The sequence below is a fragment of the Alligator mississippiensis genome, chromosome 13 (assembly GCF_030867095.1).
Source record: "Alligator mississippiensis isolate rAllMis1 chromosome 13, rAllMis1, whole genome shotgun sequence".
In the NCBI taxonomy this organism is placed as follows: domain Eukaryota; kingdom Metazoa; phylum Chordata; order Crocodylia; family Alligatoridae; genus Alligator; species Alligator mississippiensis.
Window position 1 is genome coordinate 36,145,590 of NC_081836.1, and position 20,612 is coordinate 36,166,201.

At 39.6% G+C, this 20,612-nt stretch overlaps 1 protein-coding gene across 1 annotated transcript in view; it reads right to left on the bottom strand.

Annotated features, from left to right (window-relative positions):
* Positions 1-20,612, bottom strand: part of USP7 (ubiquitin specific peptidase 7) — a 101,601-nt gene that overhangs the window by 28,916 nt on the left and 52,073 nt on the right. The window contains exons 4-10 of the mRNA XM_006277342.4: positions 18,203-18,341; positions 17,274-17,362; positions 14,739-14,847; positions 5,667-5,797; positions 1,978-2,032; positions 272-352; positions 97-187 (exon numbers count right to left, since the gene is read on the bottom strand). Coding sequence (XP_006277404.2) covers positions 97-187; positions 272-352; positions 1,978-2,032; positions 5,667-5,797; positions 14,739-14,847; positions 17,274-17,362; positions 18,203-18,341 — 695 coding nt within the window. The remainder of the gene's footprint in view (positions 1-96; positions 188-271; positions 353-1,977; positions 2,033-5,666; positions 5,798-14,738; positions 14,848-17,273; positions 17,363-18,202; positions 18,342-20,612) is intronic.

The following is a 20,612-nucleotide window of genomic DNA, read 5'->3' on the forward strand; positions in this document are numbered from 1 at the left end:
CCCCCACAAATTCATTTAAAATCAGTGAGTACTAATGACAGTTCAGGCCCACTGTGTTTAAGTTAGTCTGCGAGTACAAAAATATGCATTACTTACTATTTTTCTTTCCCTTTATACTTAGCTGGATGTCATAATAATCCTCTATTCGTTCTGATCGATAGTCTACGTGTTTGCATTGGATATAAGACTGCAAACAAAAAAAAGTAGGATTTCAAAGGATACCAACAGCATTCATTAAAAAAAAAAAAAAATTAGCTCTCTAAATACATACCACCATCTTCCCTCGAAATAATTTAGGGATGGTGCCTTCTACACACGTGCCTTTCATTTTATTTTCCACATTATCAAGCAACTGAAAGAAAAAAAGATAAATGTGTAGTTATACAGGCCAAAATTCTATAGTGTTCTGAATGCATTTCATTACCGCATTAATAAATCATTTTAATTTATTGATCAAACTTTTGTGTTTTATTATTTCTTGTGCCACTCTTGTGAACACAAAATATTAGGCACCTGAAACTGGCTTTTCTTCTTTATTATTCTTTTAAACTAGCAAATTGCCCGTGAATGACAGGTGGGGACAGAGGCCTGAGTCTGCTCCTTTCCCCCACTGGCAGAGGCTGCTCCCCCCTCCCCGCCCCTGCCACTTTGGGTTGGGTTGGGTTGGGCTGAGGCTGTTTCCCCCCTCCCCTCCGCCGCTTTGGGCCGGGGCCAGTCCCTCCCACCCTCCTGGGCCAGGCCAGGACCAGGGCTGCATCGGTTCTCCCCCTCCATCCCCCCGCCACCTTCGGCCGGAGCCAGGGCCTTGCCCCCCACATCCTTCTGTCGCTGCTGTTGCCTCAGATTGCTGCTGCCTCAGCACCATCATGGCAGCATGGCCGCCAGCTCCTGTCTGAACGCTGGCACTCTGATTGGTTGTTTCAGAAAACCAATCAGAGCGCAAATAAAGCATTATGGACAGACAGATTAAGGCTTTTATCACATTAAAATATTCTTCCCCAAGTATTTTTTAAGGGATTACTTCCAGGCAATTTTCTTTGATATTTAAAGAGCTTTTAAAAAATTAGGGAGGCATCACTGCAGCACCAAATACTCTGTACACTTGGAACATTCTTTTTCTTTCAACAAATGCAGTCACCTGCAATGCATACAACTGCCAATTCTAATGTCTGTGAAATAAGAATTATTATTCCTTCTTGAAAAGAAAACCAAACAGATGGCATAAGTATAGGTAGCATAAAGGTTATCTATAAGAGATTTAAAACTCAGAATTGTGCTTTTGCTTGCTTCCTGCTGGTTTGAAAAGTTAAACAGGGTTGAGGTGCTAAATCTTAGAAACATCAAGAATGTAGTCTGGTTTTCCCTAATTTCTCAGAGGACTACCGAGAGCTCTAAGGAATTCACTTCAGGCACATTAAATAATATTTTAATGAGCAATAATTTTAAACAACAACTTCTATTCACTGTAGATAGCCTTTCACAAACAGGTTTAAAGAGTCTGATTATGAATCCCTTTCCACTCTTAAGAAAACTCTCACTTGTTTAGTTTGCATTAACCCCTTGACTAGAAAAGCTAGTTAGTCTCAAGTCAAAAAGAACTTACAATTCTAATTTTAAAAAGAAACAGTGAAAGAAAGGCACCCAACACTTTCTCACCATTTTCATCTATCCTTGTTGGGTCACCTTTAAATGTTATTTGGAGGAAATACCTTTGCAATGCCATCAGAATAGAAGTTTTGAAACATGCAGAGTTTATTTCTTATAAAATGCCTCCTGGCACTACATCCAAAATGAATACAAGTCCAATAAAGTGAACTTTATATTTATGGAGGAAAATATAATGCAAGAAGGAACTCTAAGGCCTGGATTACCCTAATTTTGGGGAAATCAATATCAGTACTATAAGAATTTAGCTAAATGTTTTATACTGATAATATGCACCAACATCCTGTGTATAAGAGATGATGCAAAACATACCACTCGACATAATTCTTGTACATCATGTTGCATGAAGCTGTCTAAAGTTTCCCACCTTTGCAAGAAAGACAATAATAAAAACTATATTATTAAAGAGAAGAAATTTGACATAAAAGAGTTTGAGAATTCATTTATAGAGCAAGAGCATAAATTAAGAGTCAGAGGACATTCTGCATAATTATTTCAAAAGGAAGTGGCAGCTATGTAGTAATGAAAAAACCTGAATGTGTCAAAAATCTTCCAGCAAGAATTCCATATAAACTCATTCTACCAAAGGAAACACATGCTGCTTCTTTTGTTCAATTACCAGTCCCCTTAATACTTAACATCTTCATCTTATTTTACCGTCTCCAGTTTCAAGGTAGGTGAAGATTTGGACATAGCATTAAACCCCCCCTGAAAAACTTGTAATGGCAGCTGATCATTTTCCTCTGAAGAAAAGCAGCACTCACAGATAAATACTCTTTTATACTGTGCAAGGAAAAATATTAAAGGAATGGAATTTTGAAGCCTTCAAGGTAGTGCTACCACAGAAGTAGTTATGTCAAAACGCTGCATTTTTGAAAATCCACCCCCCAACACCTACCTATACAAGCGTAAGACTTCATTTAAGCTTACTGCCATCACCCCTATGTATAGTACACAAACTCATGTAAATCAAGACAAAAATAGTTTTTGAAATCAAATTAACGAATGTTGTAGATGTTCACTTTTTAGAATATAATTTGGTATTTTTTTGGTTCCAAGATGGCAAAACCCCTTGCTGAAAGGAGTATTTCCAGGGGCAAGGGGAGGGACTTCTGGTGAGACAGGTCAGGGGGCAGGACTTGTGGTCACAAGATGGTGACCAGGGGGTGGGGCACCTGTCAGGGGCGAGGCCCTCGACAGTTTGCCAAAACCTGGTAAGTAGCCCTCTGCCCAAAACAATTGCCTGCCCCTAATCTACACACATATTCTCTTAAGTACATACTGGACCAGAGGGGATAAGAAGGACTAATATACTGGGTCAAGTAACAAAACAGAAGCAGCAAATCATGGCTCAAAACAAAGGTGGATTTGATTTAAATCAAATCAATTTCAATCATCATTTAAATCATTGGTTGGGAAGCCTCAATTTCATCCTAGTTTTGTATAAAAAGTGCATTCCTGTTGTTTGATATCCTTTATTCATTTAGCTTCTTGAAACTCCATACTTTTAGAGAGAGGCAAGGGCTTGACTCTGTACACAAAGTTGCAGAGTGACAAGAGGACTGATGGGTAGGTAAACAAGTCTGTTCTCTCTCGTCTCCATATACTGCTGTTAACAAGGACATTATCTCTGGAAACTACTCCAGGTTGAGAACTGAAATTAAGCATCACAGAGATGCTTAATGGGATCTTCTAGACTGAGCACTGAGACCCAGTAGATAGAGTGATTTTCTTTAATCTTTACTAATCTATAGGGGAGACTTTGGGAACCCCATAAGATTGGGCCCCTAATATAGTCCATGGCCTGTTGTGACCTATTTATAAAACTTCTAAAAATGGTTACATGAATATAATGTCTCAAATAGTATACAATTAGAGGTTATAATCCCTATTCCATGATTATATATTTGAGCTTTAACATATCTTAAATTAAAACTATGTTTATATAGGTTTATTTTTGTTTTTCAAGAAAAGCATCTTAAAAAAAAATCTGATTTAAATAAAAAATTCAATTTTAAAAAATAAATAATTGATTTTTATCCACCTTGGCTCAAAAAACCCAAAAAGGTAACTAAGAAAAAGTAGGTGTCTCTGTAACAAGCTTTCCCTGGCCCAAGGTACCTCAGTCCATTCTGCTGCAAAAATCCAAGTTAAGGATTTAGGTAGCAGGTGTTCTTCCTGGCAGGCTCCTTGTATAGACTAATAAATATCTATTCTTAAATTACTTCCAGCATAACCAGCAAAAAATCCTGCTATTATATTACCAAAAAGGAGAAAGCCATATAATGCCACGACAAACTTCACTGTTTTATGAAGAACAGAGAAAAAAAAAAAAGAATCACACTGACACAGTAATCCAGATCCATCTGGGTACTTTTCATGCGGCACTAAACAACAAATTACACGAAAGCAAAGGTTTATCATCAGAAGTAAAGTTGCAATGTGGAAGGTTTTTGTTTTGTTGGTTTGTTTTTTTTTTATAGGAATCTTACATCTCAGGAGTGAACAAGGTACTATTTAAACATTCATGTCTAACTAGGATTTTAAATACATTATGCCTATATTTTTACTCACACATATTCAAGAGACTTTTCTACACAACGACAAAAAAAACCCAATTACAAGCAAATGGCAAGTCCTCATGAACAAATTCATGTACTGTTAGTGTTGAATTAGTCAAAAGGCCCAGGGGTGAATATCAAGTGACAGAAATTTCTATATTAACAATAATTTTTTTGAACAATTCCTTTTAAAGGATACAAGAACATATTTAAATCCTTATGATCTTTTTTGAAATTGTCATTTAAAATATTGATTCATGTACAAAAACAGAGATTCTGATTAACATAACATCTAGTTAACAGAATCCTAGAAGAGCAACAATTTATGTATCATTTTCCTGTGCTCGTGACAGACTAGATGGAAGTTAAGATTCAGATTCACATTAAGTGAGAGAAACCCAGAGTTCTGATCTGCTTCAGGGGAAAGTGTGTGGTCAGAGACCTCAGTTTCCTGCAAGAATGCTTCATGTGGTTAACATAGGATGGAAACCCAGAGCATGACTGCAGCTACATGCAAAAGATCACACAAATGTCTGAACCTATTCTAAAACCCACAAATGTATCTATTTTAATAGCCGATTTAGAAAGCAATAATGCAAAAAGCTAGTTAGTAAATACAATGCAACAAAGAAATTTGTTATTATTTCTTAGCATAATTAAAAATATAATCCAAACATACACTGAGAAAAAAAATAAGTACGATGTGAACAGACAAGCATATGGTGACAGAGTAAATGCTCAAGCTTCTATCTCGACTTTTGCATAAAAGGCAGAGGCGGAAAAATCAAAGATGAGCGTCATGGTTTTTGTAAAGGAAAAGAACAGTAACTAGAAAGAAGGAATATAAAAAATACATTTTAAATTGTTAAATAGGATAAAAACAGGGGCAAAAGAGCATATTAGATGTTGGTAGTACAGATATGATCCACACGTTAAAAATCTAATCTTAGCCACAATTAAAATGTTTTACAATGGCCATCACTGCATAGCAAACAAAGATACAGAAAGTTAAATTACTATTTCTTTGTTTTATGTAAGAATAGATTAAAATGGTACCATTTAATTTTTCTATGTGCCTTTTCATTATTTAAATGTACAACCACATCTCAGTATTGTTTAGCTAAACAAATCATACAATTACAAATAAATTTAAAGTTCAGATCTCTCTTATTGTATGTGGCCAATGGTTTCAATAAAATAACCTCCCATTCAATCTACGAGTCAGCTGACCTCATTACTGAATTATATTCAGTTATACTCAAAGGAAATATGATAAAAAGACCATTCATAACAGAAGCATAACAATGGAAACTTCTACTTTTCTAACAAGAAGTTTTCCTTACATTTAAATAAAGCACTTCTTTAAACATTATGATACAGAACTTTTGGGAAGAGCCCTGCCACATCCTAACAACGTATTTTAAAATTTCTGATACATACCCAAAGGACTTTGTTAGCTTTTTAGTTCCTACTGGTTTGTCACTGTGCTGAAGTTCATAGAACACTCTCTGCAATGCTAAAGGAACACTTTTGGATGAGTCATCGCCTTCTGTGGGCATCATGTAAACAGCCTACAAAAGCATTTAGCTCAATTAGTACTTATGAAAATGCACGGAATTAAATGAACAATAAACACTTTATCCTGCTCACAGATTTGTTTTATAATAAAATAGTGCTCCAAAATAACCTGCTGTTTATTGTAAGGACCACTACATACCTGTAGTTCTGTTCTCCAGAACAATGTAGAATTTTTTTTTTTAACTAATTAACTCTACTAATCATTTTTACTATTTTCACAAAAAACAAATAAACCAAAGAGTTCAATACCTTCGAACAATCATGCGATGTACATCTATGCAATTAACACAGTAGGATTGATGGTTTGAACAACACTGTGGCCTATTCGAGAACAACTTTATTTTGGCTTTATATGAACAAGTCACATAGATTAAAACCATGTTATGGCAAAAAGAGCAATAAACAGTTGTACACAGAGTATGCTTGTGTATAGAGGGGCATGTCAAATGCAGCTTCAGGAATCGGTGCTAGATTACATCTTCATTAATGAGCTTAAAGGGGAAGTAAGTGGCATACTAACTGAATTCACTTATTATACCAAGTTGGGAAGCCTTGAGAACACTGAAGAAATTATATTAGAAAACCAAAGGGATTTAGTATGAGCAGGCATTGAAATAAGAAACACCTTAGAAAAATAACTGTAAAGTATAGATCTCTAGAGACATATATTTAGAATGCTTTGTTAAGAAAAAAGGTGCAATAGAAAGCAAATTAGACAATACATTATCACAGGATAGGGTCATAAAGAGGTTAATACAGTTTTGGGCAGAGTAGGAAGAACCACTGCTTCAAAAAGCAGGTAGGCAACAGACTACCTTCATTTGGGGGTGGAACAATAAAAAAAATAGATAAAATGTCTTGTGATCAAATAAATGAACTGAAGGCAGATGATCTAATTCAGTGGTGTTCAACCTATAGCCTGTGGGCTGGATCCAGCCCCTGAGAGGACTGGACCTGGCCCATGACACAGGGGATTAATTGGTGAGCAGCTCAGCATAGCATGTCCATTCCCTGCCCTGCACCCTTCACAGGTCCTCTCTGCAACACTGCCTGCTCTCTCCCTTTTCCCTCCCCTCCAGCAGGCACTCCTTGCTTACTCTCTCTCTCTCTCTTCTATGGCAAGTACTGTTTACCAGAGGTCAGCTGTTTCCCTCTTCCCTTCCCTCCCCCTCAGTCTACAGAGGGGATTGGTACCGCATCTTGCAGCTGGATGGCAAGCACTTGGCCAGCTGCTCTAAAAAGGTTGAGCCTCACTGATCTAGTTTATGTCCTGACCCAGTCACAGGTTTTGTCAGTGATTTTAAACCACATTATCCTGTGCCTCAAATTCCTAGCGAGTAAAATGAAGCTCACGCTTCTAAGGTGTGACATAGCATTGGGAGGGACAATTTATTAACATTTGTGAAGTGCTCAGACAGTGACAACGACAGCTAGATCAGAGGGACAAAATTGATTCGATTAGCCATACAAACAAAAAGGGGAGGGAGTCTGGAAAAAGAACAAAAATCATTAGTAAACTGAAGGACCAATTTGGGAGGTTAAAAGATCTAAATACCTAACACCCAAAAGGAAGGAGCTCAAAGACAGTTGTCAAATAAACAAAGAATGTAAAAGCTTAGAACGGTAAAAAAATATTACATACTACAAGAGTAACAATACTCTATTCTCCTAAATAAACTGACAGGCTGCTGTGATGTAGATGACTCCACGGTCCAAGTTTGCAGATGTTACCAAATTATGAGGCAAAGTTAATACACCAGAGGGTAAGGAACAGATCTGGACAGGTTGGAAAAATGGCCTGAACAAAATAGGATGCAGTTCAACAAAAACAAATGCAAAGTGCTGCACCTGGGCAAAAGAATCATCAACACATTTACAGGCTGGGGAATGACCTTCTCAGCAGAAGAAAGGGATCTTAGAATCATAGTTGACTCCAAGATGAACATGAGTCACCAATGTGATGAAGTGATCAACAAGATTAACCAGAATTTATCATGCATTAGCAGATGCATGACAAACAGGTCCAGGGAGGTGATGCTCCCCCTCTATGCAGCACTGGTCAGGTCGCAGTTGGAGTACTGCGTCCAGTTTTGGGCACTGCACTTCAAGAGAGGTGTGGAGTATCTTGAGAGGGTTCAGGAGGGCCACTCATATGGTCAGAAGCCTGCAGGCAAAGCCCTACGAGGAGAAACTGAGGGACCTACATCTCTTCAGCCTTTGCAAGAGAAGGCTGAGAGGTAATCTTATGGCTGCCTATAAATTCATCAGGGGAGGGCAGCAGGGAATAGGAGATGCTCTATTTACTAGGGCATACCCTGGAGTAACTAGGAACAACAGCTACAAATTGACAGAGTAGATTTAGGTTGGACATTAGAAAGAACTTCTTCACAGCAAGGATTGCCGGAATCTGGAATGGGCTTCCAAGAGAGGTGGTGCTCTCCCCTATGTTGGGGGTCTTCAAGAGGGAACTGGATAAGCACCTAGCTGGGGTTGTCTGACCCCAGTGCTCTTTCCTGCCCAGGGCAGGGGCTGAACTCAATGACCTACTGAGGTCCCTTCTGACCCTAACATCTATGAATCTATGAATACCTGTGGGAGTAACTAGAATAACTGGATGACAATAAAGGAAAACAGTGTTAAATTCTGGTACACCTGTTCTATTGCTTTGTGGAACAGGTTCCCAAAGAAAACACAATCCTTATCTATCCAGACAACGTATGAGAAAATGAAAAGTAAAGATACAGAAGCAAAATGTTGCCTGGCTGCTCTAACTTACGTGATTTAACATGAAATATAAAATTGTAAAAAGATGCTAAAGCTTGGACAGAAGGCCAAATGCTGCCATTCTCCAAACTGCAATATTTCTGTTTTATTGAGTGCCCTGTTTATAATCTGATTATAAACATTTGAAGGATACACACTAACAAATTCTTCATCTAAGAGAAACTAAATGTACTTAAATAAAAAAGACAGAATTTCAAGAAATCTTGCATGCAGTGACCTCCACCAATTCAACACCTTAACTAGTTATAAAAACCTCGAATAGCTTTGCTTCAACTTTGTAATTAGTACTAGCAAACTAAAGATCAACAATGCTCATGTAAAATTAGCTAGAATTTTCTGCAACAATCTCTCTTCAGTTTATCATACTTACCAGACTAGTGCCTTTCAAAATCATTCCAGACAGCAGCCAACGAAGGGTCTCTGCAGTGGTTCTCTACCCTCATTATCCAAGCTACAGCTTTCAGAAGCATTAACCCTGCTATCCTGGCCAAGTTCCAATTCGAGTCTATTACCACAATTCTTTGCCTATTCTAATGTGCAGGAATTATTTTTCACTTCAAAACTTTAGAAGCAGAGATGGCTCTGCACCTTGCAGGTTCAGTCAATAAAACTAGTGATTTATATCCCATTATTCTGAGTTAATCTTCTCTAGCCAAAGGTAGTATAAGAAACAGTTCCACGTGCTTGACTTTCACATCTTTCAGGCTCAAAATATATTTCAGCAGTGATCCATGATGCTTTAATACATTTACTATCACACAGCAGACAGAGAAAATAGGTGTAAGAGGGGAATCGGTGTCTATTGATGCTTAACTAAAATAAAGATATCCATGTGAACATGTTTTTTAGCAAATTTAACACGGATAGATCTCTCTTAATTCTACGTAAGTGGAATTTTATTTTATTAAAATACCACTTTTGGAAAGAGTAATTTGCATATACAAAGAATTTAACAGGATATTTGCATATATAAATATGAAGAATTTAATGGGAATGTTTTCCTACCTCCTTTATTTCTGTTTCTGCAAATTTATATTGTTTGGACAACCAAAGAGCAGCAGAGTTTACTTCTTTAAATCTTAAACGTTTCATATTTATGTCATCAAAGTGGTATTTAATTTAAATGCTTTCCTTGCTTTTACTTTTTGCTTTTGTAATTTAGGGCAAATTAGACTATTACTCAAAGCTCAAGCTGGATTTCCAGTCTAGAACAAACAATCTTTAGACTATTATCCCTTATAAGCAATGTTACTATCTGCCTATAATCCTTCCAAAACTTCGAAAGACTTGGCCTCAACATAAAGGAATAAGACATTTTGATATATTTGACAAAAAGCAAAAACTCTAATTTAATGCCTAAGAGGTTCCCCTGTAGGGATGAATGCAAGAGAATAGCAACGACATGTAGGGGCAATGTCTGAAAGGAAGAGACACATTAGATATTATGAACAACAGATAAAAAGAAGAAAAGCAACAAGTATAAAATGTAAGAAATAAGAGAATGTTAATAGTAAGTTTAAATCCATTGCTTAATAAATAGAAAAAACAAATACTATGGCAAGAGGGTAGAAAGATATTACTTTGTTGTGAAATCTCAAAGCAAAGTAATTATCAAGCATCAGAACACACTGGATGATGACAACGTAAGGAAGGAGTCAGAACAGAGTCAGGTCTGAAGGGAGTGGGACTGAGGAATACCGAAATAACCTATGCTAAAATTGCATTTGCTCTGGTCCCAATTTCTGCTTAAAAGTGTCTAAGGGAACTATCTGAGGACTTAAAAAACAAACAAACTGGCAAATACTTCTTAGGGGCAGATGAAAGGCGACACTCCACTACTAAAGTTTAATAGTTTAATTAAACTACTAATCACTGCTCTAGAAAGTGTAGACACTATCCTTTTCTGGCGCCAGAAATGCCGGCAGGGGGCTGGACTCGATCTTCCGAGGTCCCTTCAAGCCCTAATTTCTATGAAATCTATAAAGTCCAATGACAAAGCCCTCTGTTTCTGTGCCTGTTTCTGTACATATTATTAGTCATAGGGTGATATGAAAGATGAAGTTGTTTCCTTGTCCAGCTTCTGAAAGAAGTGTTCTCTCATCTGAAAGGTTCTCAGGTTTCTGGCGGCAGAAAAGGATAGTGTCTACACATTTCAGAGGAGTGATTTTCAACCAGGGTACCACACAACATTATCACTGTTAGATGTGCAAACATGATTCACAAGATAAACCCAGACATTTCATATCGGAATCCATGATGTCAAAAACTTTCTGACCTGCTGTTGTCTTTGAGTTCAATGCATCAGAAAAACTACTTTATATTCATTCTCTGTAGTCAAAACAGAGTAACTAGTAAGAGCTAGAAGTTTGTTAGGGGTGCCTCAAGTCTAAAATAACCCAAGAACCACTGTTCTGGAGGCTCTTGACTACTGTTGGGAAAGAAAAGGAGAAGTGGGGAACAATATCTTTCTTCCATTAACCCTTTCCCTGGCTCCATTTTAGGGTCTGTAAGTTTTTGTGCTTGCTTTTGCTACTGTACATTGGCTTTTCCAGCTGGACTATTCCTGACAATTTCATCTCTGTTCACAGGGTTCTTTATAGCAGCAATAAAACTGATTAGAGCTCTGTCAACTGCATCTTGTTCTCAGAAATCAAGCAGTAGTAGAAGCAATTGAGCTACAGCCTGCAGATTGAGGATTACACTACATTGGTTTCCATTCAGGTTACAGATTTGCTTCTAAAATGAATTCTTTACAAACTGCTTGGTTAGATCTCCAGACTAAGAATGTTTCCTGAACACTAAAGGCAAATGAATTTTTAAAACCGACCAGAAGAAACTAATCTGAACCATTTATAATCATCTTTGTGAATCTTCCAGATAACAGGAAGACAAGGATTACCGGACAAACATGCCTATTTTGAATAAAGTAAAAAGTGCTACAATTATAAATCAGCAAATAAAGCTTTATTACATGGCCAATAACTAAACTTAAAAAAGCAGTTGATGCTTACCTACCTAGAATAAGCATAAAACGAATGGTATGCAAAACTCTAGAAGTCTTGGTTCAGAGATGATACCTTTTATTAGACCAACTAAGAAAAAATCATCTTTTTCTGCAAGCTTTTGGGTGCACATGCCCTTCCTCAGGAAAAATTAAAGATGGTAAAAAGTCCCTATAGGTAGAAAATAAACTTCATTGTTGCATAAAGGAAGTTGAAGGTGCAAGTGTGTTCCTCTGGGTCCAGGAGAGTGTCTTTGTGAGACATGTTACACATTTACAACATGGATCACTTAAAAAGAAGTACACTCAAGAATGTTTCTTTCAAATTTACTTGAAATAGTAAACAATGGAAATGGTAAGCCTGGATTTTTATGTCTTTCTACTTGACATTTGAAAAAATGAGGCACTTGGATTGGATGCAGCTATTGTAAAACACACAACTAGGAGAATATATATAACATGGCTCAAAGAATTATCAGACTGGCATACAATGAAGGAATAACTGGCAAAGCAGGAAGAATAGAGGTTATTACTGGATAACAAATGAAGTAACAAGCAAGTTATGCTTCTTGCAACCCTCCCCACCCCCCAAAAAAACTCAACCCAAAACCAGAGCTTCATATAAAACAAGCCAGGTATTTATTTCCTGTACTTGCCATTATTCAGGTCTCTTCTGGTTGCATGAGTTCTATTTTTGACACCATGTTTCAGAATCAGCAGCACACTTAAGAAATAAAGGGGAGAAGCAAATATACAGGAAGCATGATGTCCATGACTAGGACATAAGGGCTAAAATGATATAAATAATGATGAGAATGATAATAGAAAATAGGCCATATTACAAAAGAAGACTCTAGCTTGTTCACTGTGGAAAAAAGAAAAAACTCAGGACAGACATCCTATATTTATGGAGACAGAAAAGGCGATTATGATTTCTTTTTGTAAGTTGAACAGAAAAATGTGTTTAACAGATTCTACGGCAAACTCAAAAGAAAAATCTTCTAAAGGAAAAATGTGCTGTGAAAGTTAAGACAATACAGCAAGTGACAAAGTTGGCTTCTACGAAGCCTCTAACACTGAAGGTATTCATGGCTAGAGGACATTTTTGTAGCTTGTTGGAGAATAATGAAACTATTATGACAAAGTAGGAAGATATACAACAACAGATGACTTCTGAATGAATGCAAATCCCCTTCTTACCATAACTTTTGACCCTTAGGGCTTTTAACATTCACCTATTCAACAAGTAAATGTACATAAAATGTTGTTGTTCCATAAAGACTATTTCAATATGTTAGGGATACACGCTATTCTGCTTTCTTGAAACATCTATTAAGAAACATCTTTCCAGCTAGTTTCCTTTCAGCAAGATGTTTATAGAATATACAAAGACATGCAACCAGAAAGAAATATAGAAGCAAAAACACTACACTGAAGTCAAGTCAATGGCTCAATGTCTAGTTGGCAGTCGGTATCAAGTGGAGTTGCACAGGCCTTAGTCCTGGGGCTGGTTTTGTTCAATATTTTCATCACTGACTTGGAAGATGGCATGGAGTGCATCTTCAGCAAGTATGCAGATGACACCAAACTGGGGAGAGTAGTAGAAATGATGGAGGGTAGAGCTAGGGTTAAGTGACCTCAACAAATTGGAGGATTGGACCAAAAGAAATCTCATGAGGTTCAATAGGAACAAGTGCAAAGTCCTGCACTGAGGATGGAACAATCCCATGCACCAGTACAGGCTGGGGACCGACTAGCTAAAGAGCAGCTCTGCAGAAAAGGACCTGGGGGTTACAGTGGACAATAAAGCTGAATATAAGCCAACAGTCTGCTCTTGTTCCCAAGAAGGTTAACAGCATACTGGGATCCATTAGTAAGCAGATCGAGGGAAGTGATTATTTCCTTCTATTCAGCAATGGTGAGGCCACATCTGGACTACTGCATCCAGTTTTGGGTCCCCCACTACAGAAAGGATGTGGATGAATTGGAGAGAATCCAGTGGAAGGCAATGGAAATGGTTCAAGGCCTGGTGCACATGACTTCTGAGGAGAGGCTGAGGGTACCGAGCTTATTTAGTCCGGAGAAGAGAAGACTGAGGAGGGGATTTAATAGCAGCCTTCAACTATCTGAATGGTAACTCCCAAGAGGATGGAGCTAGACTGTTCTCAGGGGTGGCAGATAACAGAACAAGAAGCAACAGTCTCAAATTGCAGCAAGGGAAGTTTAGGTTAGACAAAAAACCCCTAACATAACTTGAAGTAAAACTGATTACATGCTTTCCAGAAAGCCAATGTCACAGCTAAACAAAACTATTTCCTTTACCCGCAAAGAGTTATGTTAACAACTGCAATAATTTATGGTCTCACTACCAGAATGAGGCAATGCAGCAAACATCTCTTTCACACACTCAAAAAGGTACAACAGCTACTTGGCTTACCCACATCCAGAAAACCTATAAAGACAAGTTCTTGGGTCAGTCCTAGTAGATAATATAAAGACATAAACTATGCAACCCTACTAAAATGTGGATTCCTCCTCCCCCCTGAATTAATCAGACAGCACTTTATAAGATATTACAACGTATTTTCTTGCTTATACCACACACCCTTTTTTCCAAAAAACAGTTGCTGGAAATTGGAGTTTCTTTCTTTATATGAAGAAATATGGTAAGAGAAGTTTCTGCCACTTCATGGGCAAAAGCAAAGTATGCACAAGGTCTCACAGGGAGCAGAACAATGATAAGGCTCAGCTCCCTAGCTGCTGCACTCAGCTATTTATTACAAGAAAAGATCTTTTTTTTCCTTCATTCACCCTTTCAAAACAAGGTGGATCTCTTATTTCAGGGAATATTGTATGTAAGATAATATGATATACTAATTACACTGATGTCCCATCACCTTTACTACCTAACTCCATGGAGCCATTTATTTCTTCAGCTAGAGAAAGAAGCCAACAGACAGCAAGGTAGCCTTTGAACAAGTAGTGAGCAAATTAGGGTTGTGTATTCTGAAGTTTTACATTATTCCACTAGGATGTAGAAGTTTCCTCTGAAAGGAGCAAACAAAGAATGGGTTTGAAGAAAGGTGAGATGGACAGCTTTTCAAAAAATAACACTTGATGGTAATAACACGCTAATGGTATTTAATTACCTTTCGTAGTTGATTTGTGAAAAATAAAGTCTGTAACAAGCTGTTCATGTAACAGGTTGCTCCTTGGTTCTTCAACCCAACATATCCTGTGTGCTTCTTGGAATCCCACCTAGAAAGCAGTTAACAGTGAAAACATGGATAAATTAAACTATAATACAGGCATCAGTAATCTATGGCCCACGGGCCAGCTCCAGCCCACAGAGCCACTTTTATCCAGCCTGCAGAGCTTCAGTGGCAGGGGACTCCACCCACACACAATAGCATTTGTAGAGGAGGGGACTATGACTGCAGCTGTGGCAGAGTGAGCCAAGTTGGAAGTGGGTTAAACTCAGAGCCAACTTCTATTAAAGCATTCCCCTAATCCAGGGGTGGCCAAAATACGGCCCGCAGGCCCCATCTGGCCCACAAGGCCATTCTAAAAAAATTTAGAAAATTAATATTGATCTGTCCTTGGTTCCTGTTGAAAACGACAGGAACCAGGGACAGTAGGACCCAGGGAAAGCCTGGCGGGCTCCCGCAACAGCAGGGCCCGCCTGGCCCAGCCCCCCAGCCAGAAGCCCCAGCAGGGACTTCTGGCCTGGGACCACGTGGCTGCCTCAGTGCCGGAACCTCAGGTGCAATGGGGGAGAAGGGGAGGAGCCAGGGGAAGCGCGGCCCCTTGCCCACCCCATGGCCCATACTCCCTCTGCTGCAGCAGCTTGTAGCCTGAGCAGGGCTGTCTTGAGCAGGCACAGGCAGCCCCACATGGGTGGTGAGCAGCTGCAGCACGGGACACCAGCCATGGGGCGGGGGAGGGGCCGCTCCCCCCCACTCAGCACAAGTTTGTAACCCACCCCTGCTGCCAGCCTGGGCCCCGCAAGACTCCGAGCTCACCTGTTGGGGCTGCGCTACAACGGCAGCAGCTGCTCGGTGCAGAGGAAAATGGCCCTGCCCCCCCCTTGCTGCGCTGGGCAGTGTTTGCTGCTGCTGTCTGCCCAGAGTTCATACACTAGGCAACCCACAGGTAGTGGTGGCAAACACTGCCCGGTGTGGCAAGCAGGGGGGCCGCAGCTGCTGCTGCACGCAGCCCCGATGGGCGAGCCCGGAGCCGGTGCAGGGCCCAGGCTGGCAGCGGGGATGGGTTACAAACTGGTGCTGAGCGTAGGGGGGAAAAGCGGCCCCTCGCCCACCCTGTGGTGGCCACCCTGCACTGCAGCTGCTCGCAGCCCATGTGGGACTGCCTGTGGGAGCGTGGGCCATGGGGCAGGCGAGGGACTGTTTTTCCCCCGTGCTCCATACCAGCTCCTTCCCTACTGATGAGCGCAGGGTTGGGGCTGTGTGCTGCCCCCCACCTGTACCGCGGGGTTGGGGGACACTGGGTGTGAGCAGGCGGGGAACCAGCAGGAGCACGGGGCCCACACTGGTGTCCCAGGGCCAGCACTGGTGGGGCCCAGAGCAAGGCAGCAGGAGTACAGGCTCCCGGCCGGCATGGGCTCTGCGGAGCCGGGCCAGCTCCCCCCCTCTCCCTGCTGGTGCAGCCCAGCCCAGCTCCACAGACCCCTGCCATCCTGCGCCCCGCTCTGGGCCCCACCAGTGCTGGCCCTGGGACACCGGTCCCAAGATATTGGGACATTGGTCCCAAGATGGTGACCAGGGGTGGGGCACCTGTCAAGGGGTGGGGCTACCCATGCGGCTCTTGACAGTTTGCCAAAACTGGGTAAGCGGCCCTCGGCCCAAAATAATTGTCCGCCCCTGCCCTAATCTAAAGTGCTGAAAAAAAATTCTGTTCTAGGATATTTGCTTCAGATTAAGTAATTCCACCAAGAAATTCTGTTCCTTAGTATTACTCTCTGTCTGAATAAAGACTGCACAGCACATCTACCTGCCAGTCAACACAAACACGTCTAGCACTTCAGTACACTTATAAACTAAAGACCGAATGTATACTTTCAATTCTTTGGTTAAAGAGTATCTAAATGCTCATGGGGCAAAGAAGCATTTCAGCAAAAAACTGTAACTTGTACTTAAAATTACATTTTTTAATTTAAATGTCTTTCTATTGGATGTTGTTTTTGGACAACTGCTTGCTTAATGAGGTAGTTATAACAAATAATAAAACTGGACTGAAACTAGGTATTAGAGCCACCTAATGGTGGCAATTATATTGCCTGGTATCAACTGTAGCACTAGGAATGTTGACCCCACAACTACAAAACTTGCAGCTTGTTATCAAACAAATCGTATATCTGTTCATATATATCTAAGTGTCTTGTTCCAAATAAAGTTACACAAGGTTATACTGAACACAGATGAACACTTAAGATTCACAAAATACATTTCTATACAATAACAGAAAAACAGACTTTTGTTAACAGTCTGTAAGTTAACAACAGCAAAGTACTTTGAGAACCTCTGAGGAACCATGCTATTTAAATAATATTCTTAAAAACTACACAATACTTTTACTGAAATTAAAATTTTAAACAGTGAATTTTCTGTCAAGTTTGTTTACTAAGCATTTCTGCTTCAGAGACAACAACTGCTAAAGATACTTACGCCACTCCATGGGGAGCATCTGCTTGAACATAGACTTCAAAAGTAACCTTGTCATCTTCTATAAATCCTTTTTCAGGATCAGTAACTTCCTGTATAACAGGAATGATAAAAGAATGATAAATCTACTTCCAAACTAACTTCTGAATCAAAATATGAAGAATGTAGTGAAAAATTCAGTCTGGACAATGCTCAGATTTTCCAAGTTTAAAAAAAAATATCACCCATAAAATTATTTTTCCAGCAAGCTGAAGCAGCCATTGAAGGACACAATTAACCTCTGACATTGAGCTCTGTGTATTTAAATACTTTTTAATATCTTCATCTAGCAAAGTTTTTCCAACTTTTATGTTTTTGCAACAGCAGTTCTATTTAAGTGGATAAAAAAGTTGGTAATCAAAGCTTTGCTTCTATTCATGGCAGATCATTTATGAAACTATTTTGGCCAGATGAGAAGGGGCCAAAACTTCCCTAACAGCTGTCTCAATTTAAGACAAACATTAAGAGTATTACTTATGTACTAAATAGTGTCTGTATACAAATACAAACAAGCCAAAAATTGAGGGTGCGCTGAAATAAGCGATTATGATTTAGCAGAGCTGAAAGAAACTTGGTAAAAATTAATCTCATGTATGCGAGCACCACTACAGGTAGATCAAAAAAAAAAAAAGGAAGGACAAAAATATTGAAGTCACTATATATCAGGTAAAACAATTATAAGGAATCTTCACTAATAGCATGAAGCAGGTCAGCAGTACTCAAAGACATATTCAACCCAAGCATCATTCACATGCTAGACTACCTCTTGTAGGAAAAAAATTAATTAGAAAAGCTGTTTATGGTTTAAAAGACCAACTGCATGTCCAGGACCAGAACCATTCTCTCTACCCAATAACAGGCCATTATTATATGCCCATTATACCGTCACTTACACTCCATGCCATGAAGTTGGAAAAGCCCCAGTCATTTTCCTTATGAAAGAATAAGTGACTAATTCGGCGACTGAATGATTTCTCATCGTCTTTGTAATTTATTATCTTGAGAACTGCTTGCGCATGACAAGACCATGACCTAGAAAAAGAAACATTTGAAATTAATGTCAACCCAGGTTTCTTCAGTCATAGAAAATATTTGTGCAAGGTTTATTTTACATACTAAATCTGCACTTGCATAGAGATGACTACATGTTTTGTTCCTCATTAGATTTTTATAGTTTGCTCAGCTGCTATTAGAAGCATTAGTAAGAATTAATCTCTGCCCTTTAGGAGTCACACCATACACACTAATGCTCGTTAGACCAAGTATTTTCAAAAATGAAGTTTTAGATAACATTACTTTCTAAAAGCGCTCTCTATAAAACATTCTTCCCAGCATGCTTTACTTTGTTTTCACTTTTAAATTAAACAGGTTGGAACTATTTTATAAAAGGGTATGTTACAAGAACTAGGAAATAGCAGCCAAGAATATAAAAAGATGGCCTCCTGAAGTTTATCTGATATCACTGGGCACTGACAGACAACCCCCCCCCCCAAAAACAAAAAACCCCACTGTTTTACCAGAAGTGCTCTATAGCTCGACCCAGCTCCTCAGCATCTGTATACATCGGGCACTTCAGCAGGGCTTTTTGGCACTTTCATCTAAAGCTGATTCAATCAGCTAATTACAGCACCAAAAGCCCCACTGAAGCTCCCGAGCTATACAGATGTTGAGTGAACTAGGTCAAACGAAAGCTACGCCTCTTCTGGGCATGCACGGTGCTTGGAGACGCCCACCTAAAAATAAAATGCTGGGTTTTTTTTCACCTCTGTAAGCAGCCATTGGGGCTTAGTATTCATACACAGACAACACTTCTACTTGAACTGTAGAAATGTATAATGCATGTAGTAATGAGGAACATGGGTCTGGAAAGGGACCTCCTAACTTGTCAACTCTAGTCCCTTGTTATTGCATGAAAACATACTATAAAATTCCTTGCATAAACTGATTCAGCTCTACCTTAAAACCAGTCAGGGCCCACTCTTCCACCTCCCTTTTTTGGGAGGCTGTTCCTAAACCTCACTCCATCCCAACAATTAAAAGCATTCTTCCAATTTCCATCTTAAATTTATTTATGGCCAGTTGACATCCATTTGTTTTTGTGGTAGTGGTGTTATTTAGCATGAAGAGCTCTCCTCCCTGCCTAATGTTTGCCTCCTGATGCATTTACAGAGAGCACTCATATCCCTCAGCTATCATTCTTCTAGGCTGAGCAAGCTAATCCCCTTTAATCTCTACCTGTAAGACACTCCTTGGTCCCCTGGTAGTCCTTCTCTAACCTGTTCCATTTTCAATTCATCTTTCTTTAGCACAGTGTTCAGAACTGAACACAGCAAGTTTTCACCAGTACCTTTTACACTAGCACTAGTACCATCCTACTGGAAATATCTTGTCTGATGCTTTCAAAGATCACAACCTGTGACTGACTAATGCTCCCAAGTCTCTTTCAACCTGTCATTTCCAAATTATTTACTCCCAGTCAACAGCCAATACTCTACTTCCAAAACAAAGTAGGAGCCACTGCCATCACTATACCAGTGTTTCCCAACCAGTGCGCAGCAGCACAGAAGTGTGCTGTCAGAAATGAATAGGTGTGCCGCAGAATGAGCTACAATAAGTATGAGGATGGGGAATGCCTTAACAGGTGTGCTGCAGAAATTTTATTAATGTAAGTGTGCCTTGGGTTGGAAAAGGTTGGGAAACACTGCACTGTACCAAAAGCACATTTCCTCAAAATAAGCCCTGCAAAATTGGGGTTCATATCCTAAGTGAAGAAATTGAGTTTTCTTCACTGGAATAGAATCAAGCAGACACTGCTATAATGGCTCCCCAGACTGCTGCTATGGATCTCTGGTCTGGAAAGCAGAAGGGGCAGGGTCCTACATTAATACCCCCACAGATATAGCTATTGGCGAAGCATTGTAGCTTGTCCCTGAAGCAGTAATTGAGTTGGCTACGGGCAAGTGGGCTGCTGCGTAGTGTGCGGTATCTTGGTGAGACCTGCAGTATGGAAATGATACTGCATCATTTATTGGATCTTATATAAAGAAATAGTTACAGTAAAGAAGTAAAAGTCTTGCTAAGGTTCTTACAAGGGTTTGGGGTCTAGCCTTGTTGCTATCTTGCCACACCAGGAAGGTCCTGCTGCTCCTAGGTTGCCACACTTCCTGAAGAAATGTGTTCCCCAGGATACATCTCTACTCCCTAGAGAATTTATTCTAATGTCTCACAGATGGCCATGACTGAGGAAAAATCTCTCTACTTTCTGCCTTCCAAAAAATAAGGTACGTGTCTTACTTGGGAGCG